The 27,286-nt window shown below is 53.4% G+C and overlaps 7 protein-coding genes across 7 annotated transcripts; 5 read left to right on the top strand and 2 right to left on the bottom strand.

The window, feature by feature from the left end:
- Positions 1 to 173: 173 nt before the first annotated feature.
- On the bottom strand, positions 174 to 1,926 carry PV07_09615 (uncharacterized protein). The gene has a single exon (XM_016396888.1). It carries the CDS (start codon positions 1,709 to 1,711, stop codon positions 530 to 532), a length of 1,182 nt encoding a protein of 393 aa, XP_016246744.1. The 5' UTR covers positions 1,712 to 1,926; the 3' UTR covers positions 174 to 529.
- A 156-nt stretch (positions 1,927 to 2,082) lies between these two features.
- Positions 2,083 to 4,559, top strand: PV07_09614 (uncharacterized protein). The gene has a single exon (XM_016396887.1). It carries the CDS (start codon positions 2,155 to 2,157, stop codon positions 4,216 to 4,218), a length of 2,064 nt encoding a protein of 687 aa, XP_016246743.1. The 5' UTR covers positions 2,083 to 2,154; the 3' UTR covers positions 4,219 to 4,559.
- A 190-nt stretch (positions 4,560 to 4,749) lies between these two features.
- PV07_09613 (uncharacterized protein) lies at positions 4,750 to 9,519 on the top strand. Its single transcript, XM_016396886.1, has 2 exons — positions 4,750 to 5,555; positions 5,711 to 9,519. Exons 1-2 carry the CDS (start codon positions 5,385 to 5,387, stop codon positions 8,408 to 8,410), a joined length of 2,871 nt encoding a protein of 956 aa, XP_016246742.1. The 5' UTR covers positions 4,750 to 5,384; the 3' UTR covers positions 8,411 to 9,519.
- A 1,444-nt stretch (positions 9,520 to 10,963) lies between these two features.
- PV07_09612 (uncharacterized protein) lies at positions 10,964 to 15,004 on the bottom strand. Its single transcript, XM_016396885.1, has 2 exons — positions 14,576 to 15,004; positions 10,964 to 14,510 (listed from the first exon to the last, which is right to left on the bottom strand). Exons 1-2 carry the CDS (start codon positions 14,621 to 14,623, stop codon positions 11,526 to 11,528), a joined length of 3,033 nt encoding a protein of 1,010 aa, XP_016246741.1. The 5' UTR covers positions 14,624 to 15,004; the 3' UTR covers positions 10,964 to 11,525.
- Positions 15,005 to 18,890: 3,886 nt separating this feature from the next.
- Positions 18,891 to 21,930, top strand: PV07_09611 (uncharacterized protein). Its single transcript, XM_016396884.1, has 2 exons — positions 18,891 to 19,513; positions 19,579 to 21,930. The coding sequence occupies exons 1-2, from the start codon at positions 19,451 to 19,453 to the stop codon at positions 21,775 to 21,777; spliced, it is 2,262 nt and encodes a 753-aa protein (XP_016246740.1). The 5' UTR covers positions 18,891 to 19,450; the 3' UTR covers positions 21,778 to 21,930.
- Positions 21,925 to 24,121, top strand: PV07_09610 (uncharacterized protein). The gene is made up of 2 exons (XM_016396883.1): positions 21,925 to 22,682; positions 22,734 to 24,121. The coding sequence occupies exons 1-2, from the start codon at positions 22,383 to 22,385 to the stop codon at positions 23,868 to 23,870; spliced, it is 1,437 nt and encodes a 478-aa protein (XP_016246739.1). The 5' UTR covers positions 21,925 to 22,382; the 3' UTR covers positions 23,871 to 24,121.
- A 175-nt stretch (positions 24,122 to 24,296) lies between these two features.
- PV07_09609 (uncharacterized protein) lies at positions 24,297 to 26,875 on the top strand. Its single transcript, XM_016396882.1, has 4 exons — positions 24,297 to 24,673; positions 24,723 to 25,002; positions 25,056 to 25,762; positions 25,813 to 26,875. Exons 1-4 carry the CDS (start codon positions 24,413 to 24,415, stop codon positions 26,728 to 26,730), a joined length of 2,166 nt encoding a protein of 721 aa, XP_016246738.1. The 5' UTR covers positions 24,297 to 24,412; the 3' UTR covers positions 26,731 to 26,875.
- Positions 26,876 to 27,286: the final 411 nt, after the last annotated feature.

The raw sequence follows: 27,286 nt of genomic DNA, 5'->3' as shown, positions 1-27,286 counted from the left end.
TGATTTGAGGTGGCGAAACTGGCGAGGTGGGTAGGCGAAGGGCGGACTAAGGGCGGACGGCTGCGCGGAGGGTCGCTGGTTGCAGGCAAATCGTCCCATGGGATTTGAGCATTTAATCCCTAGATAGGTATACCTCTATGCCCAGTGCTCGTGGCTGAAGGGGAGGCTAATTTGTGCTTGGTACGTGTTTACTGAAAAAACACATTGTCCTATGGTAACACGACAGATGTCCATATGGTCACCACTCAGACACCCCGAAGCGCACGTCTCCCATCCCTACACGCACCAAAACTAGGCTGCCATATTATTCAATGCCACCCATTGCAGCAGAAAAAGATTCGCATCTCGCGTCATCCAAATCTCTGAATCTGACCGTGGTGGAGTCCATTGTGGGCGTGAACAAAGACGATCTCCAGGGCAGCCCAGCACCGTCTTCCCGCTTAACCCCTGTCAGCATAGGCACCCGACAACAACACAGGCCTACGAGGTATTGGGCTTGCAATGCTTCCATCTCTTCTAGCAGCCCCGTCTATTCACCTTCTATCAGTCGCAATATCGCTAGCCGAACCTGTTCACTTGTCTGGATTCTATTATGCCCTCCATGCCGCACCCTTTCCCAGCGTAGATGCTTTCTGCCGTCTGAGCTTCTCCATTCCTCTCGGTCAAGGTTGCGAGGGAAATCGACTTTGCCTTTAGTTGCAGCCTCCAGTGCATAGTCCCAATTGGCTCGTCCCTCTCGCCACGGGATTTCGTAGTCGTCGCGCGCGTGTAGCATGACCAGTTTGAGTTGAACCTCGGGCGTCTTTGCCAACTCCACTAGCCTAGAGCTCGCGTCCCATTGATCCTGGATTTGGGAGCGCAACCATTGCTGGAGTCGAGGATATGCCATCAACGGGGACAAGATTGGAGGAGTGAGGCCCTTGAACGAATAAGACTCGAGTAAATTGGGCAATGAAGTAAAGCTGGCGATTAACAACAAAGCCCTAAACGGGGTTCTGTTGAGCTCCAACCACTTGTGATAAAAGGCCGTCGAAATAAACGTGCCCATGGATTGTCCCACCAAAACTACCCGGGCTGGGTCCACATACTGTTGCCCTGTGTTGCGTCGATTCTTGCCGTCATCAGACTCCCCAGTTAGAGCAGACAATAACGATACCGCATCCTCAATCACACCCTGCTCCGTGGGACTGCCAGTGCTCAGGCCGAATCCACGGTAGTCGAAAGCAATGACGTGCACCGGTTTCTCCGGTGTCGTCACCCCCAGAATCTGCTGATATGCAGAAGGGCGGTAGTTGGAGGCGAGATGACCGGCATTACCATGGAAAAGTACGAATAAAGTGGCTCTAGGGTCATTGAGGAGGAGTTGAAGGCCAGTGCTTTTGGACGCAACCTCGAACGGTTTGAGTCCAAAATCTGACTGCTCTGTCAAGGATTTCTCGTGCTTGTGGTACAGGTGTATCGGTAGGATGTGCCAGGCAAACAGTGTCACATTGTCCGGAGTGACGACGGTAAAGGGCTGGATTTGGTGATGGAGGAAGCCAAACTGCTCAGTATTGTTCAGATCTTGGAAATAAGTGGGATTGATGTTGTGGACATAGGTCGCATTGCGCTGGACAACCGGCACAGTCAAAGCACCCATAGCCAGGGCATAGATCAATCCGCATCCAGCCAGCGCCCAGAAGGCTTTGCGGAACAAGCTGTCAAAAGCCATCTCAGCATGAAGCCCAGCAGGTGGATTCAAGCGGCCGCACGCTGTTTATGGGAACAAAAAGGGCCTTGATACAAGACGGATCAATTGCCCACGTCCATTGTGGAAGCCTGTTATTCGAGACAGGCTGAATGCCACCTGCAGAATTTGGGTGTGTACAGATAGGCGAAAGCTATTGGGACTTGCGACAATTTGGGTGACAAGACACATAATACGAGATTGATCAATCACTGTTCTCACTGCGCCCACTGAGGTTGGCGCGGCGGTGGCTATGGCGCGGTGTAGGGAATCCGGCTAACCTTCCACAGTCACCTGCTGCGGCGAAATTGTTCAGACATCCAATATCTCTCCTATGCACGAGGTTCACCTTGTATACTATTCTCATTTTGTCAGAATCTGGGCCGGCAGCAGGGCTTATTAACCTCCAGGTCGCCCTCGATTCGGTCATGGCCGAGGTGACTCCTCAGAAACGGGTTCTGCCCGCGCGTGACAGACGAGATCCCGCATCGAAAAGAAGAGCGTCCTCGCCTGCGCAACTTGCTGCACCCGCGTCTGCGTCAACTCCTGCTGTTCGCAAGCAAACCTCCGCTGTCTCTTCAGAACCTCGCCACAAGCGTCCTTACAAGAAACGCGCCAGTCTGGTTCGAGTTCAAACACCAATCTCGGTCTCACGCTCTCCCCCCTCGATCTCTGTTGGCGAGGATGTCCTTCCCACTCGAATTGTTGCGAATCAGCCGCTACCCACGATCAAAGAGAAACAACCCTCCAACCTGTCCGTGCGGGAATATCAGTCAATTGCAGAGAGTGCGGTCATTGCCGCATCTCTTCACCGCTCTCGGATGCAGTGGCTATACCATGGCATCTTCGAAAAGTACTGGGTCAAGCCTGTCAAGAGAAAGGGTGTTATAGAGGCTCCTCCCAACAACCCCGACGCCAAATCGATGCAAAGGTTAGGTGCTGCGACTATGACGATCGAGCCCCATACGTTTGATATAGTTTTCTACACGGTTCGTGATCAAACGGGTCCTCCACCGTTTCAACGCCATCCAAATCAACATGCCTTGAAGCACATGGCCGCTCCGCCGCCGCCTCCTCACTCTCCCTATACCAGCTTTCCGCCTCCTGGTCCATACCACCATGCCAAACCTCTGCATCCACCTCCGTCTGCATCGCCATCGCCGTCGACATCAGCCCTGCCTCGGGCTCCCAACCCTCCCGCACCGGTCAGAGATACCCCACCCTCAGCGGTTCCGTCCCCCTCGCCAATTGGGCCTCCTCCGAACCAGATCAAACAAGAAAAGGATTCAAGACCCTGCGCTGCTTCTTTTCCGCCAAACCCTCCTCCGGCCCAATCCCCGCGCGAACAACCTCAGACGCCGCGTCCGGAGTCAAGGCCAAATCCGCCTCCGGGGGGGAGAGGGAGTACGACAGATCCAGTCATCCAAATGTTAGCAGCACGAGCAGCGTCTGATCCTCAGTTGAAGGAGTTGATGAAAATCGTGGCAACTTCAAGGGCATCACCTGAGCAGTTAAAAGAGTTCCAGGCTCATATTGACGAATTCAACGAAGTGATCCGGCGGCAGGAAGTCGAGCGCCTTCCCAAAGGCGACTCGCGGCCACCAAGCCAGCAACCACCGTCAACAACGCCAACAGTTCCAGAAGCCTCAAAACAGTCGGCCATTGAGTCTAACCCCACTGCCCCTAGTTCTTTACCCCCAGGACCCTCGTCAAATCCCTCACCTACAATGGTCCCTGGGCGCTCGTCGACATACAATCCTTCACAACCGCCGCCACGTCAGCATCCAGATACTGCTACCCCTGCTCCCCCTCCTCCTGCTTCTGCAGGTCCACCGTTAGGACCAGGCGTACTACCCGGAGTGATGCACACGTTTCCACATGTTCCTCCACCAACTGGGCGTGGAGGTCCAATGGGAAGCTACATTGGGTATCATCCTCAGCCGCCGCAGCCGCCACCACCACCCCCAGCCCGACCAGAGCCCTTCATCAAGCACATTGTAATGGAGATTACGAGCGTTCCATCGGGGAATCAAGCTGCCTGTCCGGACAGATGGCTCTTTCCCGAGTATGCGGTCTTGGAAATCCGTCCGGGAGGATTGGAGATGATCTGTTCGTTCTTGGTGGAACGGAAAGGTTCGCAGATGACGGCTGGCGGGGAGCCTGCGGAAGAAAAGGGCGAAAAGGAAGGCAAATGGCAAGCGGAGCAAGAGTATTATCAGCCAGTGACCATGAGCATCAAGGCCCTGAATCACCGGACGATAGAGACGATCGCGAAAGCAGCGAAGATACTGCCGGTGGTGCAGGAACACATGAAGGAAGTGATGAGCAAAAAGCAACGGGCGCCAGTGGAATATCTGGTGCATCAGCTACCACGCGAACGGAGCCATGTGGGTGCAGACGGCACCGAGACTGGGTTCGTGGACAGCGGCGTGGACCTTGGCAGTGATTCAGCATCTGAGGACGACGAATTGAAGGATGTATACGGAATATGAAGTGCCGAGTCAGTAGACGAGATTACTGGGGGGTATGGATCATCTTCGGCCAGTTTGATTCGGCAGGGCGATGCCCGGTACAAGTCCTTTGATAGCTACAGTAGAACTGAGTCCTCTCAGGCTAGAGCGGCACATGTACTGCTACCCGACCGGAGCCTGGCTGGGGCGATGGATTCAAAGCGGTCACTAAGATGAGACCACGACAGAAGCGGGTTCCCGTTTTGAGTTTTGCTCCCAGCGCACTTATCAAGGGTGTCTGTAGGAGAACCGTTATAGGACAGCAGGATACGTACGCCGTACACAGGAGGCGCCTGGAGGATATACAAGTACTGATGAACGTTGCAAAGGCATTTGGTACCTAGTAGTAGTAGCTGTGTCGTGGACGGAGAACATGCACCGTCAATGAAATGGCATGTGTGGCTTCTAACGGCACGTGACTCTCTCAGGCTGCTCGACTCGCCCTCTGGTCGCTGTTCATTTTCAAACTCTTGCCCAACAACTCAACAACCCTCACATCTTCTCTTGCACCCCCCCCCCCCCAATAAGGTCAAAGAGGAAGAAGACAAACAGAAATTTCTAGACGTTCAAGGGCCACTTCGGAAAGAGGACCGAGCAGTTTCTTCCCTCTGCGGTCCACGATCCACGATCCACGATCCTCGATCGACGTTTCAACGCTCAGAGTCGAGTCAAAGACCGTCACTCTCGGACCCCGCCTCCATCTGCTCAGCAAACAATACCTCCTCGGGCGCTGTGGGACGGAATTGGCACCCGTGAGAAGAAGCTGCGAGAATATGTCATGGTGCCTTGAATAGTGGGAGTTTCTGGGGGAGCACGGGAGTTCATCCCTACATCTGACGACCACAACCGGCCCCTTGCTGGGCCTTGTATCGCCCCCCTTCGTCTAACCAACCACATTGTCGTGTTACCAAACTCTGGGTCCCATCAAGCTCTGTGGCGTACGTCTGGCAGCCCGGCTCTCTATCCAGGGCTTACGCCATTATTGGTCCCTCTACCATATCCGACAAGCTCACTACAGTTGGAACCCCCCGGCTCTGTATCGCTTTCCCCTCGACCATAGCCGTTGCTTCATTGCTGTATCTCCCAAGACGCCACTTGTTACGCACTGGATTATCATTTCCGAGTCCTGCTATGCACCTTTTCTTCACATGTCGCTCTCCGATCTCGCCGTTCCTTCTTCCTCTCCCTCCCACGCCTCTCCTCCTGCGAAGCCGACCCAGATAAAGTTCTATCGTCCTGCGCAAATGGCCCTTTTCGCCAAACTGGCAACATATCCTCCGCTGGCCCAGGTTACGGTTGTCCCTCCGACAAGAGACAAAGTAAGTTCCCTGTCCACTCTCCCGTGGTCTTTTGGCACTCAATAGGGAGAGCCTGCGAACATTATTCGATGGTCGCATGATTCCCTGCGTGATCATGACGTCTCCTTGACCGTCCCTCCTCCACACCCTGTTCATCGCTTTGACATTTCCCCTAGTTCAACTTTACAGTCGTCCTCGAGTCCTCGAAATCATTGCCGGAGAGACCGTGGGAGGTATCGATATGGTATGATCACGCGAGCTACTCTGGGACCAAGGCTCCCTGGCTTGCGCTGGATCTGAAATTAGTCGACACCACTCCAGCGGTCCTTTATGACGATAGCCAAACAGTTAATTATCGTTACACATTTTCTGGAGACCTCGACAGCCCGTTCGTTTCGGCCGAAAAAACTTACAAGGGTCGCAGAGTCCCTTTTACCGTCCGCTATCGAGTCGATCCCAATTCGGAATGGTCCTGGGTCTATCACAATTTCGGCATCCGTGATGGGGAACTCATTCTACAGCCTCCCGTCGATCCCAACTTCCTGGGCGCATCACCAGTCGAAGTCGGTGAAGGTTGGACTCTTAGGAAGACCCCCAGCGATGCGCCAGAAGCGCGCCTCTACACCATCGAGTCAGCTCAACCCATCCCTTCAAGTCAAGGAAATGCGAAACTCGAATCGCTCGTCCTGGGCAGAGTGACCCAGCTCTGCCGGTGGTTTGCCTTGGTTCGCATATGGGAACCATGGTTTGCTCCTCGGCATGGCGAGCATCAGCTGCAGCTATCGGAACCAGCGATATTACTGTCGTTTCTGAGATATGATGGTCTCCATGTTGTGATCCTGGCTATCAATGGAATTGACGACGTCCTTACTCAGTTTGGGTCGACGCGCGATGGCGAGATCGTGGTTCAATCGAGAAACGACTCTGGGCGGGATCGGAAGTTCAAGGTCCTGGCGGCTTCAGCATGGAAGTTCGAAATCGCAAATGCTGCCGTTATGTATGAGATGCGAAAGCTGGTCCGACAGTCTGCGGTCTATCAGCAAAACCTTGAACGACTAGAGCAGCTGCCAAAGAGCATCAGGTCGGAATCGCTTGACTCGGACACGGTTCTTGTTAATCACGACAGACCCTCGTCGGATCAACCCGCCATCAACCCACAGTGGCTGGCAAGTTGGTACGATAGCTTGGCGTACTGCACATGGAACTCTCTCGGGCAGGATCTGAATGCTGAAAAGATTATGGCCGGGTTGGATTCCCTTGCACAACACCAGATTCATATCTCAACCTTGATCATCGACGACAACTGGCAGTCTCTCGACGGCACTCAAGGAGCCACGAACCAGTTCCATCGAGGGTGGAAGGACTTCGAAGCGAACCCTCTGGGATTCCCTGACGGACTCAAATCTTCCATAGACAAAATCAAAGAGGCTCACCCCAAGATACGTGACGTCGCTGTTTGGCACGCATTGATGGGTTATTGGGGCGGTATCTCTCCAGAAGGCGATATCGCGAAGAAGTACAAAACGCTCGAGGTCACATTCCGTGACGGAACTCCCATGGCTGGACGCAAGCTCACCATCCACCCGGACGACATCCACAGAATGTACGACGACTTCTACCGCTTCCTGTCTAACGCTGGGGTGACTGGCGTCAAAACCGATGTTCAGTTTTCACTTGATCTCCTGGCGGACACATCTGATCGACGATCATTTACCAACACCTACCAGTCGGCGTGGACGCAGGCACATCTACGCCATCTTTCTGGAAAAGCCATCTCGTGTATGTCGATGATTCCACAAATTCTCTTCCACAGCTTCCTTCCCACGACCACACCCAGGATTCTCCTCCGCAACAGTGACGATTTCTTTCCTGACGTGCCGACGTCCCATGCCTGGCACGTCTTTGTCAATGCGCATAACGCCTTATTTACACAACACCTGAATATACTTCCTGATTGGGACATGTTTCAATCAAGTCACCCGTACAGCGGCTTCCACGCGGCGGCACGTTGTGTATCAGGCGGACCTATCTATATTACGGACACACCCGGAGAGCACGATGTGGATTTGATCCATCAGATGACAGCTTTGAATCCGAGAGGTCAGACGGTCATCTTGCGTCCTAGCTGCGTTGGCAAGACCATGGGCGTCTACGACAAGTACGACGAGAAAGGGGTTCTCAAAATTGGCGCCTACGATGGCAGGTCCGACGTTGGTTCGGGAATGCTAGGTGTGTTCAATATTGCCGAGTCGGAAATCAGCTTCATCCTGCCAATCACAAAGTTCCCTGGCGTGAATGCCCCAGCTTCAACGGACGGAGCAACGCAAATTTCGAGTCGGAAATGGATCGCCCGCTCCCACATGTCAAAACGCATCACCCCTCCAATTCACCCCTCGGATCCGATTCGAGCAGAAAGCTTGCTTCAGTGCACGTTACCACCACGAGGGTACGACGTCTGGACGTCCCTTCCTGTGCACACATTTCATCTCCCAGCCTCGAACTTGGATGTCGACGTCGCCGTGCTGGGTCTACTGGGCAAATTCACCGGCGCGTGTGCGATTATGGAATCGAGCTTCAACCATGCTGAGGTAGACTCCGAATCTATTCCCCATCGACTGAAGATACATGTGCAATTGAAGGCCCTTGGCGTGCTCGGCATTTGGATTTCAGATGTCGAGTCTCGGCAGCGCAAGGTGGAAGAATTGATGGTCATCATCCAAGGAAAAGCCGTGCCACAACATGTTGTTGCGTTCAATGCAGAACATGGACCTGAGGGAAGTGGTATCCTAGAGATCGACGTTGCTTCAGCATGGGAGGAGATGGAACTGGAGCCTGGATGGAGCAACGAGGTCGGCGTCGATGTGTTTTTGCCGTGACGGGCGACCTCATAATGGTCTTGAGATGAGAAGGCACCAGGACTGACTCAAGAGAAGATTACAATCCAGAATTAGAAAGTCTCGGACACTGCAACGAAGCAATCAACACGGATCCTCTTGTCGACCTTGGAACGGACAGTTCAGCGCCAAATCGGAGGATTATGCATCACCAGTCCTTGAAAGTGTGCAGAGCGAATTGCAGCATATCTGGCGGGCGTTGACACCACTTCAATTTTTATTCTTTCTCACGCTATATCTGAACCGTATAGGGAGTGTTTTACCCACGACACTCCGCACATTTTCGCCACATATTCTGAAACGGCTAGAGAGAAGCTTGCGACGGACGTGGTTTCCTTGCACGGAGATACAATTTGCTTCAGCTTGTACCATGACAAAAGCGTACGACAGGATGATGTTAACGAATTAATTGGAGGAAATGCTTTGGAGTGTCAAGGAAAATAGAGACCCCAGCCAACAAGTTATATGGAAGAGAATACGCACGCATATCACCACAGCTAGAGACAAGGGAAAACTGAACGTCGCATGATGAAACGTCGAGAAAAGAGATACGTACCTACATCTGCGGGGGCCAAAGGGCGCTTGGATGAACAGCACCGTTTTCCGCCACCCACCCTGCCTCCCCGTGCGAGAATGAATACCGAATAGAATAGATAGCACGGAATGCCAGAGCACAGCATTACAATGATTGACGGGCCGCGAGGGGAGTGGATGGAAAGTTTCCTGTTCAAGAGAAGCCGGATGGCTGCTTGCTGGGAGGAGATAGAAGGAAAGAAAAAGACAATCCGCAATCGAATCAAAGGCCGTCACTCATATCCTTGCTTGCTCCTCGATCTCGACTCGGTCCAGGTCCAGGTCAAGGTCAAGGTCAAGGTCAAGGTCTAGATTGACCTGTAACTACTCCGTACCTTGTAGGTACCTGGGTGCCTAGATACCCTACCAAGGAATCAGGGCAATGAGTGGGATGTTTCAGGACTGTTATCCGGGAGGTCCTTTCGGCTCGTAGGTTTCTAGGTATGGGGCAAAGCAGAGAAGGGAAAAGGAACCAGCATCGTATATACAGTCATGGCAATTTGGTATATGTTCTAAAAGGTCTCGACTGGCCCACCAAGTTGAGCCCCTTGGATAGAGACGGTGAGTAGCAACCCACCTCAGCGATACGCCGAGGGTAGGGTATTGAAAGAACGCCACTGAGCCGCCGTCGAGACCTGCCGGTTTGATGTTGCTTGTTGCTGTTCTCTCCCTGTCCGCTCGCTCATTCGATGGCCTGAAGCCAGACTGCTCAGGCTGTGAGGGGCCATCTTGCGTCTATCAACCACCACTCTGGAAATCACAGACTCCATAAACGCCATAATGTAGAGCTTGCCGCGTAATTTGGACAGCCTTCCAAGCGCGACGCAACCAATTCATGACTGTAACGATACCGCCCCCTCAGAAGAATAGAGCTGTAGCCCGCCGGTTTATTTGTCGTCATAGAACCCTTCTTTTTCCAGTCTTCGTCGCGCCTCCTCCAGAGCCCATGTTTGTATCCTAAAACGAGAACATTACAAGTCAGATTCTCCATTGTGATATGGAAGATTTGATGCAAACGGGGGGCTAGAAGGACGGATGGAAACGTAGTAGCTTCTTGTGCTCGGAAGCCGCGAGCAGCCAGTATAGACCTTTGACGACTGACGGATCCAAAACAGCCAATAAAGGGGAGGAAACAAGCAGGATTAGATGGGGGAACACGTACGAGGTATCCTCCTTCATGGTATACGCTGCGACCGCCACGACCCAACTCGCCACAAACACCCACGCAAGACCCTCCCATCCTTCCTTTTCGTATTTCTCTCCGGGTCTTTGGCCCCAGAGCCATCCTGCCGGGGCGTCAAAGTGGTCGTCATGCCCATGTGCGTCCCCGTGGTGGCTGGCGTGGGCGTCTTGCCCACGGTGCTCGTTGTGAGCGGTGGTCGCAGCACGGATCGAGGGGCGAGTGAGGGTGAAGCGGGACGATGAGGCGGTGGAGGAAAGGAGCGACGCCGAGGGGCGCGCAAGGCGAGAGGGTAAGCGGTGCAACATGGTATCTTGGGGTGGTGATTGATGTAATTGCGAGCCGAGAGTTGCTTTGAAGGAGCGGAGAGGTGCCGAGCAGCAGGACACGGCGGCCGTCAGAGAAGTCAATCCGAGGGTGGTAGAGGGGCCGAGAGTATCGTCTTCCCTCCCTTCAGAGTCGACGAGAGCGGAGAGTCTTGACGTGGACGATGGATTTGGGTTCAATGGGAAGCTGGAACGCGATCAAGGTCCTTGGGGGGTGGTGGTGGTGGTGGGTGAGAGTTGAGGTCGACAACCTTCTGGCACGCCAAGCCTTTGGAGCTCCAAAAGTTGGAGAGCAAAATCTCGGAACTGCGGCATCGAACTTCCTCCTTTTGCCCTGCGAGATACAGCAACAGCCCGTCTTCTCGGGGTCAAACACCCCAGGCTCATTCTACTCTCTATTGTGTGATACTGCTGATGGATTTCGACGATACCATCTCACAATCGGAATGATATACGCAAGCGAGCAAGCAGACCCCGTCCGCCCAATTCATTCATTTCAAGACCTAAACAAATGGCCCGCTACAAACCATTCATACTTTGCTCGTTGCCCCTTTGCCGCTCGTGTCTTTGCTTTGCTTTTTGTTAGTGCATTCAATGCTTTGTGCATGGAAACGGAGAACTCGAAGAACGGGAACAGCTGACCTCCCACAGGACTTTTGCATGGGAGATCGCTGCGACCAGTCAAACTCCTCCATGAGAATCGTGACAAAAAAAAGAGAAGCCGTCCATAATGCGTATCCATCACAGTGTCAGTGCCCAAGTTCGTGCAATGCACGTTTCTCCCGTCCAGTTATTACAAAAACCCTCGGTCTTGCTCTTGTCCTTGTCCTTGGTCCTTCCCACTTTTGCTTTTTTGGTTTCCAATGCCCAAACCCCAAATGCTGATGATAACGACATGCGCCGTTCCCCATGCATCCAATTCGATAGTCCGAGCTTGATCATAAACGCCGTGCCGTCGTACTGTACAAATGCTGCACAAGGAAATAAGGGGAATCCGATATCGTTTCGTTTCCCGATTTCAGTTAGCTTCCACAACCTTGGTGAAGTTCAGTGGCTGTGAAATCTCGCGATCTGCCGATGCGTCCACCGTGTCAAGGTAGCTGTTTGCACTCCTGCTCTTCGGGAGGCCTGGCTTCCTTGACTCTGGACTGGGTGATGAGTTTGGCGGGTCAAATATCTGCCGGAATACTGGCTCCTGGAATTTCTGCGCAGGGCGCTCGGGGCTTAACGATACGCCTTCTGCTTTCCGCACAATCTCCTTCAGTGCCCGGGTGATCACGCCTGCTCTCACCACCAGATCTCTCAAGTCCTGCGTGTCGAAGGGGAGCTTATCACGGTCACGGCCACGACCACGGATTGATTCCTCAGCAAGTGAGGCTTCTGCCTCCCTTCTATTCTGGTGAATGGCTTGCAGAAAATTCTTGGCCTGCACGCTTTCTCCGCGCGGCCGGCCGTATGGAGGTGTTGCTGGACTCGAGATGGATCGTCTGCTCGTTAGTCGTCCATCTTCGTCATCGACGGTCCGCTTGGGTGGAGGGGTCTCGTCTCCAAATATGTCCGATGATACCGGTGAAGGTACCCGCGGGAGGGCTTCATCATCCTCGTTCACGGTAGCCAGGTCAATGATACTCCCAGCATCTTCCCACAGTTGTCGCGAATGACTTTCCAGAAGCCCGAGGGTGGCACCGCGAAGACGCAGTCTCTTAAGCTCTTCAACTAGTAACATGAAATCCCGAACTTGGCCGAATTGTACGTGGACACTTTGCTGCCGATCAATGATGGACTGGGGAACCTTGACGCTTCGGATCGACTCCCGGTTCATCGCTTTGCTCTCATCTGCTGCGGTCCCCGGGGCTTCTTCGCCCACATCAGCGTCGTCAAACTCAAAGTCATCGCTCCATTCCTCGCTTACAGGCTTACTGCCCAGAGCCCATGTACCAAACTTAGTGGCTGACGATGGCGTATCAGTTTCCGACACACTGTCACGGTTGACGACCGGAACACTCTGACTGCGGAGGTGCATGGCTGCATTGTTTTTCCGTCCAGAAGCCCGACTCCTCCCAACATGGCTCCCTTGCTTACCATGCACGGTTTGCGGCCGAGGATTGATTCCATTTGACTGGTCGCTGCCGAATTTGGGGTGTTCCGACCAGTCAAAAATGGAAGATCTCTTGGTAGAATGTTGTTCATCAAAGTCGTCTTCCGAAGGCTGCTCGAAGCGGCTCTGGATTGGGCTCGAAGGCAGCTCCTTCGTAGCCGTTTGGTTCCTATCACTGGCAGATTTGGGCGACCAGTCGATGTCATCTTCATCGTCAATATCCATCATGGGGGGAAGTTCCGGTTCGACGTCCCGAGGTCGTGGAAAGAGCTGTGCTGAAGGGGGGGAAGAACCCAAAACAACAGCTTCACGATATTTTCTCTTCGGAACTGGCGTTAAAACAAAATCGTCCACTTCTGCTGTGGGGCTTTTGACTGGAGTGGATGCTTGGTCCGGACTGAAGTTTTGCATCTCCCCTTGGGCTTCAAGCCCACTAATGCCAATACCGATATTGGAAGATTGTCCATGACCTGCATCCCGTTGGATTGACTGTGCATCATCTAACGTAGCTCGTTGCATCAATTCTTCTATGGCGGATGTCTCCGCCGGCTGGTCAACTGATATCTCATCAAAAATCGTTTCTATTTTAGGTTGACGGAAACCCGAATGACTGCTGGCTGTCGCTCGCGTGGCTAGTGAGTCATACGCAGTATCGCTTTGGAAGTCCATTGAATCATCGTCCGTAAACACTCTGGTATCATTGTCAGAGCTGGCCGTGGTTGGATCTGAAGGAGCGACGGATATGCGTTTGGCTATAGTAAATCGGTTTTGAGGGGGACCATACGAGGGGGGGCTCGAATTGAAGACAGGGGTACCATGAGGCAAATCAACCTCAAAAGTGGAAACATTCGACATTGGTGACAGATTGGAAAAGGCAGCTGAGGGGACAATGCTGCCATAGGCTTCATCTTTATTGAGCCTGACGATAGGATCAGTGAAGTGGCGTGGAGGTATGCCCTTTCGCACAGAGCCAAAGGTCCGGCGAATCTTATGCCTACGGATTGGCGGAGGCGCCTGGGAATCAGACGGTTGTGATATTCGGTCGTCCATATCTGTGAAGTCTCGAGGCTCTACGGCTCCTCCGAGCAGAAGGGTTGGCGGGCAGCCTTGAGATGCTGAAATGGTCCGAGCACCGACTTCTCGGGGTACTCCAGAGGAATGCCGCTTCCTCGAATGGCTCGTCTCGAAGAATGGTCGCCAGGTGGTTTCGTTAGTAATATAACCCGGTGACTCAAGGCTCGTAGATTCGGTTGTCAGAGGTCGGGTGTACGGTATTCCAGAAAGCGTTGCTGATCTTTGGTGGCTCGTAGCCGGACGTCTCAAAAGAGCCGGAGTGACACCGTCACTCGTAAGCATTCGCTTTGAGGACGAACGCTTGACGAGCTTGTTGGGCTGGTCAAGGTCGTTCATAGAGGTGCGGGATGGGCCCGGAGAGTCATCTAATCTCGATGAAGATGAGGTAGGGCTACCTCGACTGTGACGAGATAGACTTGAGATTCGTCTCAACCAGGTAGACGGAGTTCTTTGTTCCCTCCCGTCTGCTGACGACTCTCTGTCAGATGTCCAAGGTCTTAATATTCCATGCCTGCTGACCGAACTTTCACGAGAGTCTGTACCGGTACTCTCTGTTGCTGCGGAAGGGGTAGGTGCCCGGATAGTCTTCCTCCTCAAGATAGATGTTGACAGCCGACGTTCCAGTCTCTCCGACAATGCTGGGAGGGAAGCAGCGGGCTGGGACGTATGAGGACGCGTAGGGTGTTGTTGTTCCGGAAAGATTGGAGAATGGGTGGCAGCATTGGAGCCGGGAGCCTTCCTCTTGCCCGGCTTGATCAAGTATGCATCCCCTTCGGATGTACCAAGTGCCAGTCCCGCAGCGGCAACACCAAGTGTGCCGACAGCACAGAGCTGCATGTGAGAGCGTCAGCAAGCGTGAGCGGCATGGGGAGTTTTCATCAAAGAGGTCTCCGTACCGTGGCAACGTGCTCTTGTCTGGACTCCATCATGCTTGACAGGCCCATTGCCCTCGAGGCACCACAACCCAGATGCTCCAGAGGCCGCTGGAGTGAACCGTCCTCATGGCGGGTTGACCATCAGCAGGAGGAATAGAAGGACGAAGAGAGTTCTGGGAGGAAGAGCGGTCGTGGGTTGGTTGGCTGTTTCTAGAAGACGTGTGGACGCAAGGGATATGGGTCTCCGATACACGCGGGCCAGGAAATTGGGCGAGGGAACACGCGACTGGTTTGGAATGAGCCGGGTTCAGGACGAGAGGGAGGGTGATCCCGGTTGATTAAGAGCCTGAGGAGCAATAGAATAGACACAACAGACGCAAGACACGAACAAAAGCACAAAGGAAAAGAGACAAGGTGACGAAGAATGAGGCCTGGTGGGAGATGTGAAAGGACAAGGTGCGATTGAAGGAGAGGAGGATTTGAGGAATCTCAGCTGGTAAGCCAGTTTTAGCTGGTGGAGGGGCGCGCAAGGACTTTCCAGGCGTGCAAGGGCGTTCACTGGCGTTATAGGTAATAACCGGCAGGGCCCATGGATAAGGCTGGGGCGCCAGTCTTGGCCTGTGTGGGTTGGTTTATAACTAGCACGTTGATCCCTCAGTGGCCCATGACCCCGATGGGGCCACAACAACTGTCGCTTCTCAAATGAAAGGCCAGGCTCACTAGGCTTCAGATTGAGCCTGTATTGAAGTATCATCACTGTCAGACACAGACGATCCTCTCCTCCATTGCCATTGCTTCGTGAACCTCCACATCTGCACTGTGTCGGCAGTGGTGGTGGCCTGCTGCAGTTTGGGATAGGAGGGGGCCGTTCGAGCTGCCCATGTCATTGACAGCCACCCCGAAGTCGCCCTCCTGTCAAAAGGGCCTCAAGAAGGCGATGCTTTCTCACAGGGGGGGGCATCCCCAGCCGGTACCGTGGAGGAACGGCTAGAATGCAGGCAAATGCACAGGGCAACAGAATCCTCTCAACCACCCACACACCCCCTCATGGCGTCTAAACGGCCCTGGGCGCTCCCGGTGCGTCAAACTCAAAGGCTGGAGCGATTCCCATTGTTGGGACAAGTCAGTACGACCACACTATTCACTGCGTCCTTCTGCTCACAAATCATTCCGCGGCCAGCTACAGACGTTGTAACCACATTGCTACGTGATGAAGCGGTATTGTTGCTCAGCCACTACTCAACCAGACGTGGTGCTACAATTGTCTACTTGCAACAGTCTGGATGGGGGGTGGGTGTCGTGGAAGGCAGCATCTACAAAGCAGCAGTCGGGGGCAAAATCTTCTCCTATTTGAGGAAGCCCAGGTAGCAGACGTGGCAGGTTGACAGCGGTATCGATGACTTTGTTCTCGAATCTCGAACCAAGGCATATCGGTCACAATTCTCACAAAACCGAGTCAAGAGCAAACTCCGGGAAATCGACGAACGCCCAAGGTACGGGACGACGCTGTTGATCGTTTGAGATGCAAACCTCGCAACAAGAGCAATGGAAATAGAGTCCGTGCATGTCACTGCACTCGCATGTTGGGTGTGATATCGGCACAGAAGAGTGCTCTAGGCTCTGTTGCTCGCATTTGCCCGTGCAGAACTCTACTTGGATGACCAGGTTGTTCCCAGCAAACCCAGCAAATAGCACATCCCTTGATCCAGCAACGGCCAAGGGATGGTACAGGACCCTGTAAGTTTCTGACCTCGTAAGTTCATTGAACTGCCCTTTTCGGCGGATGAGCGACCCGTTAAAGTAACAGCTGTCAACCTAATGAATTGATGCCGGGATGGCTCTTGCAGTTTAGCAAAACTCAGTTGGTGCTGGCAAAACAATCAGCACCTTGGGTGCAACATTGTTAGTGCGCCCAGCCGTGTTTGTGTCTCCATGCATGAAGGGACCACGTAAAAAAGCTGGAGATCGGGCAAGAAGCAAGCTTTGAGAAGCTGAAAAAGGCGGCCAGCGGGACGCGAGGGGGTGGGAAAAAGACCAAAGCGAGCAAGCACCAGGCCGACCAAGCGAGTTGGCCAGGGTCAAGTGCGTTAGCGACCTCGCAGAGCATGAAACGCCATGATAAACCTGGAAGCCCAAGACCAGGATGTACGTAAATGGCTGGTCAATCGGATGAGAAAGTACCAAGGCGGATTCACTGGGCTTGATATGCCATCCCGGACGACCGCTAGCCATGCATTGGCCAACATTATCGCTGAGCCCAAGCAGTCACCGCTCGCATGTCTCATGCGGCTAAACCAACAGTCTGCTCAGAAGCCAAATCGAAAAACAAGTTTGCAGACCCCGAACGGCGAACGCAAATGTCGTTTGTTTGTTGTTCGGGTGCATAAGGCCGATCGCGCGGTCCAGGGCGGAGACACGTAGGAGCTCGTCTGAGATTCTGACAGCCGAGTGGTCCCCAAACGACATGGAAGGGCCTGCTTCTCGTTTACGAGTCAACAGGGGACCGTGGCTCGTCCGGGTGGAGGTCCGCTAGCTGGTTCCTCACAACAGGGACCCATTCAGCGTCATGATAGGCTGGGGTCCCAGATGACGAGATGTGGGTGTTGACACGCCCAAAGTCAGATCTCGCGTCGCGTGCCAGTCGGCCTAGCTCAATTCAGTCACGATGACACACAATTGGTGAAGCTAGCCGGCTGGCTGTTCCCTGCAAAACTCGTGTTTGTTGGACCGACTGGTGGGATTTAGAGGTGCTTCTCAGTTGTCACACATCAGCCTCGGATGACGTGACACTTGTCAGACAATGCCACTCGGTGCTGGAAGTAGGAGAGGGGAATAGGTCCTGGAAAGAGAGCGCCTGCTGATTGGCCGTTCGTGCTATGGAGAAGCGGTTCAAGGATGTTGCTCGAGATCTTTGCCTGGATGAGCCAACCTGTTGCCTCAAACCTTTCCATTAGCCAAGTTGGTGGAGAGCCCAGCCACTCTCAGGAGTCAGGATTCCGAACTTCCAGTGCCAGCGGGGGCTAGAATAAGAATGCTCCTGCCGGGAAAGGGCATCTTTTGCAAGCTTCGCTACCCGTCTGGTACCAGCTGGTGAATGTAATTGTTGGACGTTGCTGTGAACCAAAGTGTTACATGCTGTACATGGCACTACGGCGGCTTGCCAGCAACTGCAAATAGGCAATCAACTTGCAGAACTGCCTCAGAAGAAGCAAACGCAGATAAGTTGCGGGGCACCAACAAGCCAATGCTCAAAAGCTCCGCTTGACATCAGAGTTTGCAAGGAGGAATGAGAGGTGGCATGATGGACGGTCCATGCGTCGATGATCTGGAAGCTCGTGTCCGAACACTGCAGAGGCTCCCCCCACAGCAGCAGTCGTTTCATGCGTATACGGAACCCTGGGTGGAAAGTCCGACAAAGGAGGATCCCTCTACTGGATAATTTCTCTCATCCTAGGGGATCTTCCCGCTCCAGAACAAGATGACATATTCTGAAACGTTATGTCTGAACCCATCAGCGCAAAGCAGGAACGCCTTGGCTTGCCAGTAGTGATAGGCCCCGCGGAGGGGTATAGAGTCGCTGAAAATAGAACTTATGGTCTAGTTCATTATATCGAACGACGCAGATGTCCTTGTAACTATCTCTCCAAATCTTTTCAAATCTTTTCAAATGCCATCCCCGGCTGGGAGGGAAATGGCAGTCCAAGCCTGGTAGCCGCTCGCCCGTCTAGCATCGACAACCTCTTTTGCGTGTCCTTGTTGCTCCTCTTGTTTGTCATAGTGAGGGCTTGCCAGAGGTGTCGCTGGCCGCACCACACGTAGCAGTAGTCGATGCCGGTCATCCGCGCAGCTGACTACTGCATGACACTGGTGACTTTAGCGAGGCACTCCCGGTTGCAGTGTGAGTGCCAATGGCTTTCGTTGGGCGTCTTTTCCGGTATCGTGGGGCACCGTTCCTTTTTTGACGTGGTAGGTGCCGTCTTGCTTTCGGGGTTTTCGCTAGGCGCTTGAGGCTTCCCCGCTCTCTCAAAAAAAACACCAAAATTCAAGCTCCACGGCGGAGACGAGACAAGGATGACGCGTAGCTCTTTTCAAACAAATATTTGGCTTGTGTGTGGCAGCGGGGATCACGAGGATGTCCAACAATGACGCAGTTGTGAAGGGAGATGAAAGAGACATGGACGAGGTTCGAAACTGCGCTGGTACGTGCTGGAAGAGATGGTGAGCTGAGACTAAGACGTAGTTGGTATAGACTGCCAAGGCGACCGGAAATTTCGGGTTTAACAGCTTCTGCGGTTCGCACTTGACCCGGAGAAGCCTTCCACCACCTCGAAATTTTGTTACACCTCAAGCAACGATCGTCCTTGTCCCTTAGGCCCAAGCTGAGACCTTTTGGAGAAACTCCATCGTCCTACAAGGTCCCAAGAGCCACCCCGAGGGTCTGCAGTAACACCCCGGCGTTGTCTAGTCTCGCAATCCATCCGGCATTTGACCTGGTTTCGTGTTCTTGGATTCTGGCTTTTTAAGGCCCTCAAGAAGCCGACCAGAAACGGTGCGGAGAGAGAACTTCAGGACAGGTCCGCCAACGCCACAGAGCCCCGCCAGTCGCCTCCCTCAATCCCTTGCAATTTTAGCCACGCCTCAACTACACCGCGAGACGGCCTTCTTGTCTCGTCCCGCCTCCGCATTCAGCTTTGGAACTGGTCCTTGCTACCATTCCCGAAACATCCAGTCACATTCACCTTCAGCTGATGTCCCTCGCAGCCTGGCTCTGAGACCACCATCAGTGCACGCCTGAGATTGCGCAACAAACCCCTGTCATCCTTATCAACGCCATCGACCGAGGTGGCACGTTGTTGAAAAAAGGCTTCGGTCGTGCTTGTTGGTAACCCGTGCAATATGGAAGCTGAGATCCAGGCCCAAATCCCCAGCATCGACCATGTGCTTTCGGAATACTCCGTCGTAAGTCGCCGAAAACCAAACCCAGCCTTGTTTCACTCTTGTTGCGTAACTGACCAGGCTTTTAGGGATATCTCAATCATGCTTCCAAACTCTATTTCTCAGAGGATGACCCTTCTGCACAGTCTCCCCTGGCTGAAGCTCTTGATACGGTGACTTCTCTGCTTGTGTCTGCGTCAGGAAACTTTTCAGAACAGAATGAAGCTGCCATTCGTAATCTGGTCGAAAGATTCATTGCGAGGTTGAGTGAGGCCAATGGCATTGATCCCGAGAGGAGACAGATGCCGTTTACGGCCAAAAAGCTTGAGCAGACCATCCAAGTCAGCTCGCAGCGGAACATCTCATCTACGTTGGGTCTGACGAGCTCAGGTGTAGATCTCGAGGCCACCAATGCCCGCAAAGTAGAATCAAAGGTCGACAGAAAGAAACTTGAAAAGGCCGAGCGGAAGATTCGGGCCAAGCAGGACAAGAAAGTCATGAAGAATGTCGAGTATGAGGCGTCGAGATTGCTGAACCAGCCAGACCCCACCCAATCATATGAAGAGTTCTTCATGACGGTCAACCCTTTGCAACTTGGTGCTGATGCTCAATCGAAAAGCAAAGACATCAAGGTGGATGGGATCGACGTGTCCATTGCAGGGAAACGTATCTTGACCGATACGTCCTTGACGTTGGCATACGGTCGGAGGTACGGCCTGGTTGGTCAGAACGGTATCGGTAAATCCACGCTTCTACGTGCCTTGAGTCGGCGTGAAGTCGCCATCCCAACACACATATCTATCCTTCACGTCGAGCAGGAGATCACGGGAGACGACACCCCGGCCCTTCAGGCCGTGCTTGACGCCGATGTCTGGCGAAAACATTTACTCGCCGAGCAAGAGAAGATCACGAAGCAACTCGCAGCGCTTGAGGCCGAGCGGTCGACGATGGCCGACACTTCAAAGGACGCCGGACGTCTGGACAAAGAAAAAGACGGGTTGGACACTACTTTGGGTGACATTCAAGCCAAACTGGCCGAGATGGAATCAGACAAGGCCGAGTCTCGAGCTGCTAGCATTCTTGCAGGTCTAGGATTTTCGCCGGAACGTCAACAATTCGCCACCAAGACATTCTCGGGCGGTTGGCGAATGAGGCTGGCTCTTGCACGAGCATTGTTCTGTGAGCCAGATTTGTTGCTTCTTGACGAACCTTCCAACATGTTGGACGTCCCGTCGATCACGTTCTTGTCAAACTATCTGCAGACATATCCTAGCACCGTCTTGGTGGTCTCGCACGACCGTGCATTTTTGAACGAAGTAGCCACCGACATCATTCATCAGCACTCTGAGAGACTGGACTACTACAAGGGGGCCAATTTTGATTCTTTCTACGCCACCAAAGAGGAACGGAGAAAGAACGCCAAGCGCGAATACGAGAATCAAATGGCGCAACGGGCACATCTGCAAGCCTTTATCGACAAATTCCGATACAACGCTGCCAAGTCGTCCGAGGCGCAGTCTCGTATCAAAAAGCTTGAAAGGATGCCGGTTTTGGAGCCTCCCGAGGCCGAGTATACGGTCCATTTCCGGTTCCCGGATGTGGAGAAGCTTTCACCACCAATTATCCAGATGTCGAACGTGTCTTTTGGCTACACCAAGGAAAATCCGCTGCTTCATAGCGTGGATTTAGATGTTCAACTCGATTCCAGAATTGGAATCGTGGGGCCCAATGGAGCTGGTAAAACAACTGTTCTGAAGTTGTTGATTGGGCAGCTTCAGCCCACCTCTGGACTCATATCGCAGAATCCTCGTCTCCGCGTCGGATACTTTGCGCAGCATCATGTTGACGCCTTGGACATGAACACGTCTGCGGTTGGATTCATGCAGAAAACCTACCCAGGCAAGACCGACGAAGAGTACCGGCGGCACCTGGGAGCTTTTGGTATCACGGGGATGACGGGGCTGCAGAAATTGGAACTGTTGTCCGGAGGCCAAAAATCCCGAGTCGCATTTGCTTGTTTATCCTTGACCAATCCACATATCCTAGTGCTGGACGAGCCGTCGAATCACCTGGACATCGAGGCGATGGACGCTCTCTCGGTTGCATTGCAGCAGTTCCAGGGCGGTGTACTGATGGTTAGTCACGATGTGACGATGCTTCAGAATGTGTGCACCAGTCTGTGGGTCTGTGACAAGGGCACCGTCGAGAAGTTCCCCGGAGACATCAACGCGTACAAGAAAAAGATCAGTGCGCAAGCGAATGAGGCGGGAGTTGTTCAAGCTCACTGATCTGGAGGGGCGCAATACGAGAGACATAGAAATAGCGATGAAACACGGAAGCAATGGCATTGCTACTGCGCCGGGCGAATTCCGCGAATAGATCTATACGAATACTCCTCCTTGTGACGCGTCTCTTGTGGCTTGTTGGCGATAAGTTGAAGGGCGAGATTTTGTGATACCGCATTTGCCCTTCGAACGACAACAAGCGTGTGTTGCTGGTTGAGCTGATAATGAGTGATGCCGTGGTAGGCTAGACGTCGAGAAGGAAGGGATGGTATCATGTATGTAGGCTGTGGGATGCGCTAGGAAGCAGTCGGATAGTCGGCTGCGATTCCCGACGCGCCATGGCGCCCAAACTTGCAGCGTCACCGGCATCAAGATGGATGCAGACATGAGATCATCGACTGCCGTTGCGACAAGAACCTGGCGACCAGCTCCTTCCCACTGCATATACATCCCACGCAGGTCCTGCATCAACACCATGGATTCTCTTCTTGCAGCATTCCGTTGGAGGTCCTTCTTCGATCCTCCTCCTCTACTCCCACCTCGAATCCTCCTTTGACGGCCTGTCCACAGCGTTATCTATCTTTACCTCACATTCCCATTTACAGATCATGAAGACATTATTCGGGGCAGCGGTGACGCTGTTCGCCGTCCGCCTTGCCCTTGGGCAATCATCTTCGATTTGCGGCCCATCTCCGTCTGGCTCGATAAACCCTTCCCTCGCCTCTGGCTACCGTATGCAAGTGGTTGCGACCGGCTTGTCTAAACCACGCGGGATTCTCCTGGACAAGGCTGGTAATCTGATGGTTGTCGAGCAAGGAAGAGGAGTCATCTCGGCACATACCCTGAATGAGGACAGTGCAGGCTGTGTTTCGCTGGGAACTTCGAGCGATATCACGTCGCCCCTAGGCGTAAGAGCATGCGCTCCAGCTCGATGAACGATGAGAGCTGACATGCCGCAGCTGAACCATGGCATAGAGCTATCCGGGGATGGGAAAACACTCTACGCTTCATCTTCGGACCAGGTCTTTGCCTGGCAATATTCTCAGTCGTCGAGGACCGTATCGAATCGCACCGTCCTCGTCACAAACATGGCTGGCAGTGACCATACCACACGCACCTTGCTGCTCTCCAAGAAAGCCCCTGGTTTACTTGTGGTGACCAGAGGCAGCACCTCCAACATTGATTTTGCAGCTGCGAGTCTGAGCTCCGGCCACTCTCAAATCAAGGCATTCAACTTGACCAATCAAACAGGCACTCCCTACAATTTTGACACATCAGGGCTACGATTGGGCTGGGGGTTGAGGAACGATGTCGGCATTGCAGAGCATCCTGTTTCTGGGGGAGTGTTTTCCGTCGAGAACTCTGCCGACCAAATCACTCGAATGGGCGTCGACGTTCACCAAGACAACCCTGCCGAAGAGATGAACTTTCTGGGATATCTAAACGGCACCCAGTATGCTCCTCAAGGTGGCAATTTTGGTTATCCTTGGTGCTTCTCGGCATGGGGGGTCCAGGACTTGCCAGACAACGACAACTTGACGGTGGGCAGTCAGTTTGCCATAGACGCCAGTCCTGACTCCAACAATGAGAATCGGACCGATGTATATTGTGCGGAACAATTACCTGCTCGCCTGGTCTTCCAGGCTCACATGGCTCCACTAGATATCAAGTTCAACAACAGTGGCACAGAGGCTTGGATCACTTTCCACGGAAGTTGGGACAGAGACACTCCCACTGGATACAAGTTGAGCGTCGTGGCGTTCCACGGTGATGGCCAGCCTGTCGACGACCTCCAGAGTACCACGGCTGCGCGAGACATCTTCGCCAACGCAGATAACTCGAGGTGTCCAAATGACTGTTTCCGACCGGTTGGCATGGCTATCGATGCTCGCGGTCGAATCTTTGTGTCCTCGGATGCCTCTGGCGAGATCTACCTCATTTCCAAAGTGTCAGGGGGCAATGCTACGTCCTCGAGTACATCAGGGTCGCCTTCTTCGACGTCGACTTCATCGGCCGCAGTGTCCAACCAGCCCTCGGTCCTAATGTATGTTGGGGTGGTTTTGTGTGTTGGCGTCCTTAGGGCCTTCATGATATGAGCGTGCGGAGTAACATCAAGTTCCTAGAGCCCTGGAATGGGAGACGGCGAGCCGATGTCAAAAATAAGTGGCACAGGCTGACGAGAAATATACAGAGAAGTGATTCACTATTGACTGAAGGTAACCATCATTGAAGAGGGCATTTATTCTGTCCTTAGGCATAACGGTGTCCTTACCCTTATTAACAACATAAGCTATTTGATCTGGGCGGCCACCTCGTCGCTATTGAGCGACTGGTTAGATTCCGAGATGGCGTCTGTTCTCTGTCAGACTGTGCCATCCTTTTCTTCCAGAGCCTAGACGGGTGGGCGTTGGACATAGTCCTGCATTCACCTACTTCACTTTTTTGTTTTTTGTTTTTCACACTAACCAGTCGATCTGCTACTCGACTCGTCACCTTGAATTGAGCGTCCAAAGCCCATTGCTACCCCAGCCTGCGTTCTTCCTGTCTCCCACCCGGCCATCTCACTTCTCTCTGTTGTGGCTCCTCGCTGGACCGTTGATGGCACTTGACGTCGGACAATGAATTTCCATCAGTCGACATGGCCTCCAGCAACACTGTTGACTGCTTCTCCGACACTGAAACCGACACTCTTCTGTCTGATCCACCTTCAGATTTTGATGATATGGACTCTGCAAGGGGACAGGACTTTGACAGAATGGCTCTGTCTAGCCAGAGGGAAGGCCCGAAGCCCAGATCCATTCCTCGCTCATACGATCATTCTATGACCGGGTGTTCTGGTATCGAGAACCACTGCCGTCCGCCGAGTAAGAGCAGCAAGTTCGAAGCTGTTCCAACTGAAGTCAGTTCTGAGAGATGCGAGCGTGACACTGCCTCTGACCATTTCCCAGATCCTGAACAAGATTGCGTGGCTCCTGTCCAACGATCAAGATCTCTTCAACTTGATGTGCACCTGCAAGACCTTCGCCAATGCCTTCAGCTCTCCGGAGTCTGCAATTTGGCGCTTGCGCTTCAACTGTGACTTCGATTGGCCCTTCGTTACTGACACGGCGGAATTCGCTTCAGCGTACCAGCTGCGGAAATTCGTGCTAAAACACTTCGTGGAGTTCAACAACCCAGAAGATGAGAGGTTAGTGATTCAATTAGAGGTCCTGAGGGATATGGTCCTGGGTAAGGCCAACAACCTGAGTACCCAATCTCGGTGAAGCTGATCTTCTTCGCAGAGGCCTACAACCCACCCGAAAAGCATCTTCCTCCCCGATTGACATCTCGCAATCTTGCAGCATTCGCATCTCAGAACTCACCATGGGCACGAATGTTTCTGTCATGCCCTTTCTTCCCTAGTCGAAGCGGACGGTACGGTCAGAGACATCCACTCTTTGAGTCAATCCAGCTGGTGTTATCTCACCTCCTACTGTCGCCGGCTTCGCATATGGCCTACAATGTGCGATCATCAAGGACAAACTATGATATGGCCGTTGTGTACAACTGGAGCAAACCTTTATCTCTTCTATATCGCAAATTGGCCGAGAAGGAGAGCCTAGCACCGGCCATACCCAACGGGCGCCGGCAACGGCACAGTGGGAGGCGGCGCAGACCACCTCGAACGAGCAAGCCGACGCACGAGCTCGACACCCATGCCCTCCTCCACATCCGCAACTTCTGGCACCGACATCTGATCGAAACAGTGAAAGGATTGGGATCGACAGACATCACTGAGAACACATATGCGAAAATGGCAAGGGAGCTGATGCGTCGTGAGATCACTCCGAGGCCGTGGGAAAGGCCGCTCACGGAAGATTCATTGCTACACCTTCCCACGGAATGGTACGGTCACTATTCTACGCTAGCTAGCAACTGGCCAAGGAAGCGGCAAGAGCTGGAGGAAGTCCAAAGCCTTGCGGAAGACTGGCAGGAGGTTGATCCTATGGTAAGTGAGCAGACAAAGGTCTCGTCGACGCGCACTGAACATCGGGCTAGAAACTCGACTTTACCATCTCCACGGACAACAACGTCGATGGCTTCTGGTCGCCAATTTTCAGCAGCATCCCGGCTTTTCAACAGACAATCCCCGAACTCAGCCAATGCGTTTTCATCCGAGGCCTCGCTCCTTTTGTACAGCTATCTCCCGGTAATGCTGCGAGAGGATCCGACCCAGTGTCGCAAGCTACGCTCACGCTTCCAACCGCGCCACGACTCTCCAAATATCACCCCTATCTGGCCCTCCGTCTTCGTGGCGTGATACACTCTATCCCGGCCCAACCGCAGCCGCCAAGCGACGACTCGGATCCAGACCACAGCATCCCAGGTTTTAACCGTATTATTATGATCCTCTACAAACCCACCAAACGGTACTTGATCCAAGTGCTTGAGCACGCCCAGGAAGAGTACGGCGACAGCTTTACCACAGCGCTCACGACCCAGATGGCACAGAATAGCGCGGATTCTTCAACGGCCCTCGACCCGGCCGAAATCGACGCCCGACTCGATGAGTACCTGCGCGCCAAACTCCTCGCGAACCCTCTCTGGTGCGACGGCTCCAAGCTCGACAAAGACGCCGTCGAGGAGATGGAGGAGAAGTTCCGGCTCAGCGAGTATCTCGACTGGGACTTTGAATTCGCGTACGCGTACGAAGGGGCTGTGCTTCCCGGCCAGAAAATTTTGCTGGGGCGATGGTTTCGGATTCTCGCCGGCGGCGTCGAATACAGCGAAGGTTTAGAAATGTTGGACGGAGAAGCCGCGGGTGCGGATCAAGATGCCATGGGCCTGGACGGCGCGGGAAGCGGACCAGGGCAGCACGACGAGGCCGCGGAGGGGAATCCTGCCCCGGAGACGACGAGGGATGCGAGTCGCCACACCAAGCGCGAGCGAGGGCCCTTTATCTTCTGGTGCCGATGATTGTTGGGTGGGGGATAGAGGACACGACGGCTCACACTGAAGGTGCTTTCACATTTCATTCTTGGACACAAGCAGCCAAGGCATGTTCGCCGTGTCGGGGGTCGATTCCAGCAGCTGGTTCACGATGAAGAGAGAAAAAAAAAACACACGGCCCCAATTCTGAACATGGCCCTGGGGCAACGTCCAGTCTGATATTGGACCTCCAGACCACCACCACCATCATTCTATGCTCCCGATTGAGCTTGACAAGACGATAAACGAGCGGACTGCTCCGAGAACCCATTCTCTTGCCGCCGCTGGGAGTCGGATGCCCAGGGCAAGGAGCTGAAAGAGCTGAAGGAGCAACAATAAAAGCCACCAGCTCTGGCGACGGGCCACGAAAGAACTCGATTCCTGTCTCAACGACGGGATCCTTAAGATGAAAAGTTCACCTTTCACCTCCCATTCACTTTCCACATCTTCTAGAAAGACGTCAGGTAGGCGATAGATAATCTGAGGATGATCGAGTGCCACCGACCCCTTTCAAGAGCTGGGCAGAGGCAGAGTCAACAAACAT

This window comes from Cladophialophora immunda, assembly GCF_000835495.1.
Source record: "Cladophialophora immunda strain CBS 83496 unplaced genomic scaffold supercont1.5, whole genome shotgun sequence".
NCBI lineage: Eukaryota > Fungi > Ascomycota > Eurotiomycetes > Chaetothyriales > Herpotrichiellaceae > Cladophialophora > Cladophialophora immunda.
Note: the sequence above shows the minus strand (reverse complement) of the source record. Positions and strands in the feature narration are given on the sequence as shown.

Bases quoted from the DNA above. Each gene is read 5' to 3' on its own strand.
- PV07_09611 (XM_016396884.1), top strand. From the start codon at position 19,451: ATGGAAGCTGAGATCCAGGCCCAAATCCCCAGCATCGACCATGTGCTT. The intron at 19,514-19,578 runs GTAAGTCGCCGA...CCAGGCTTTTAG, and splicing joins TGCTTTCGGAATACTCCGTC to GGATATCTCAATCATGCTTC.
- PV07_09613 (XM_016396886.1), top strand. From the start codon at position 5,385: ATGTCGCTCTCCGATCTCGCCGTTCCTTCTTCCTCTCCCTCCCACGCC. The intron at 5,556-5,710 runs GTAAGTTCCCTG...CATTTCCCCTAG, and splicing joins TCCCTCCGACAAGAGACAAA to TTCAACTTTACAGTCGTCCT.
- PV07_09610 (XM_016396883.1), top strand. From the start codon at position 22,383: ATGAAGACATTATTCGGGGCAGCGGTGACGCTGTTCGCCGTCCGCCTT. The intron at 22,683-22,733 runs GTAAGAGCATGC...GACATGCCGCAG, and splicing joins ATATCACGTCGCCCCTAGGC to CTGAACCATGGCATAGAGCT.
- PV07_09609 (XM_016396882.1), top strand. From the start codon at position 24,413: ATGGCCTCCAGCAACACTGTTGACTGCTTCTCCGACACTGAAACCGAC. The intron at 25,003-25,055 runs GTAAGGCCAACA...TCTTCTTCGCAG, and splicing joins CCTGAGGGATATGGTCCTGG to AGGCCTACAACCCACCCGAA. The intron at 25,763-25,812 runs GTAAGTGAGCAG...ACATCGGGCTAG, and splicing joins GGCAGGAGGTTGATCCTATG to AAACTCGACTTTACCATCTC.
- PV07_09612 (XM_016396885.1), bottom strand. From the start codon at position 14,623: ATGGGCCTGTCAAGCATGATGGAGTCCAGACAAGAGCACGTTGCCACG. The intron at 14,511-14,575 runs GTACGGAGACCT...TCTCACATGCAG, and splicing joins GACAAGAGCACGTTGCCACG to CTCTGTGCTGTCGGCACACT.
- PV07_09615 (XM_016396888.1), bottom strand. From the start codon at position 1,711: ATGGCTTTTGACAGCTTGTTCCGCAAAGCCTTCTGGGCGCTGGCTGGA.
- PV07_09614 (XM_016396887.1), top strand. From the start codon at position 2,155: ATGGCCGAGGTGACTCCTCAGAAACGGGTTCTGCCCGCGCGTGACAGA.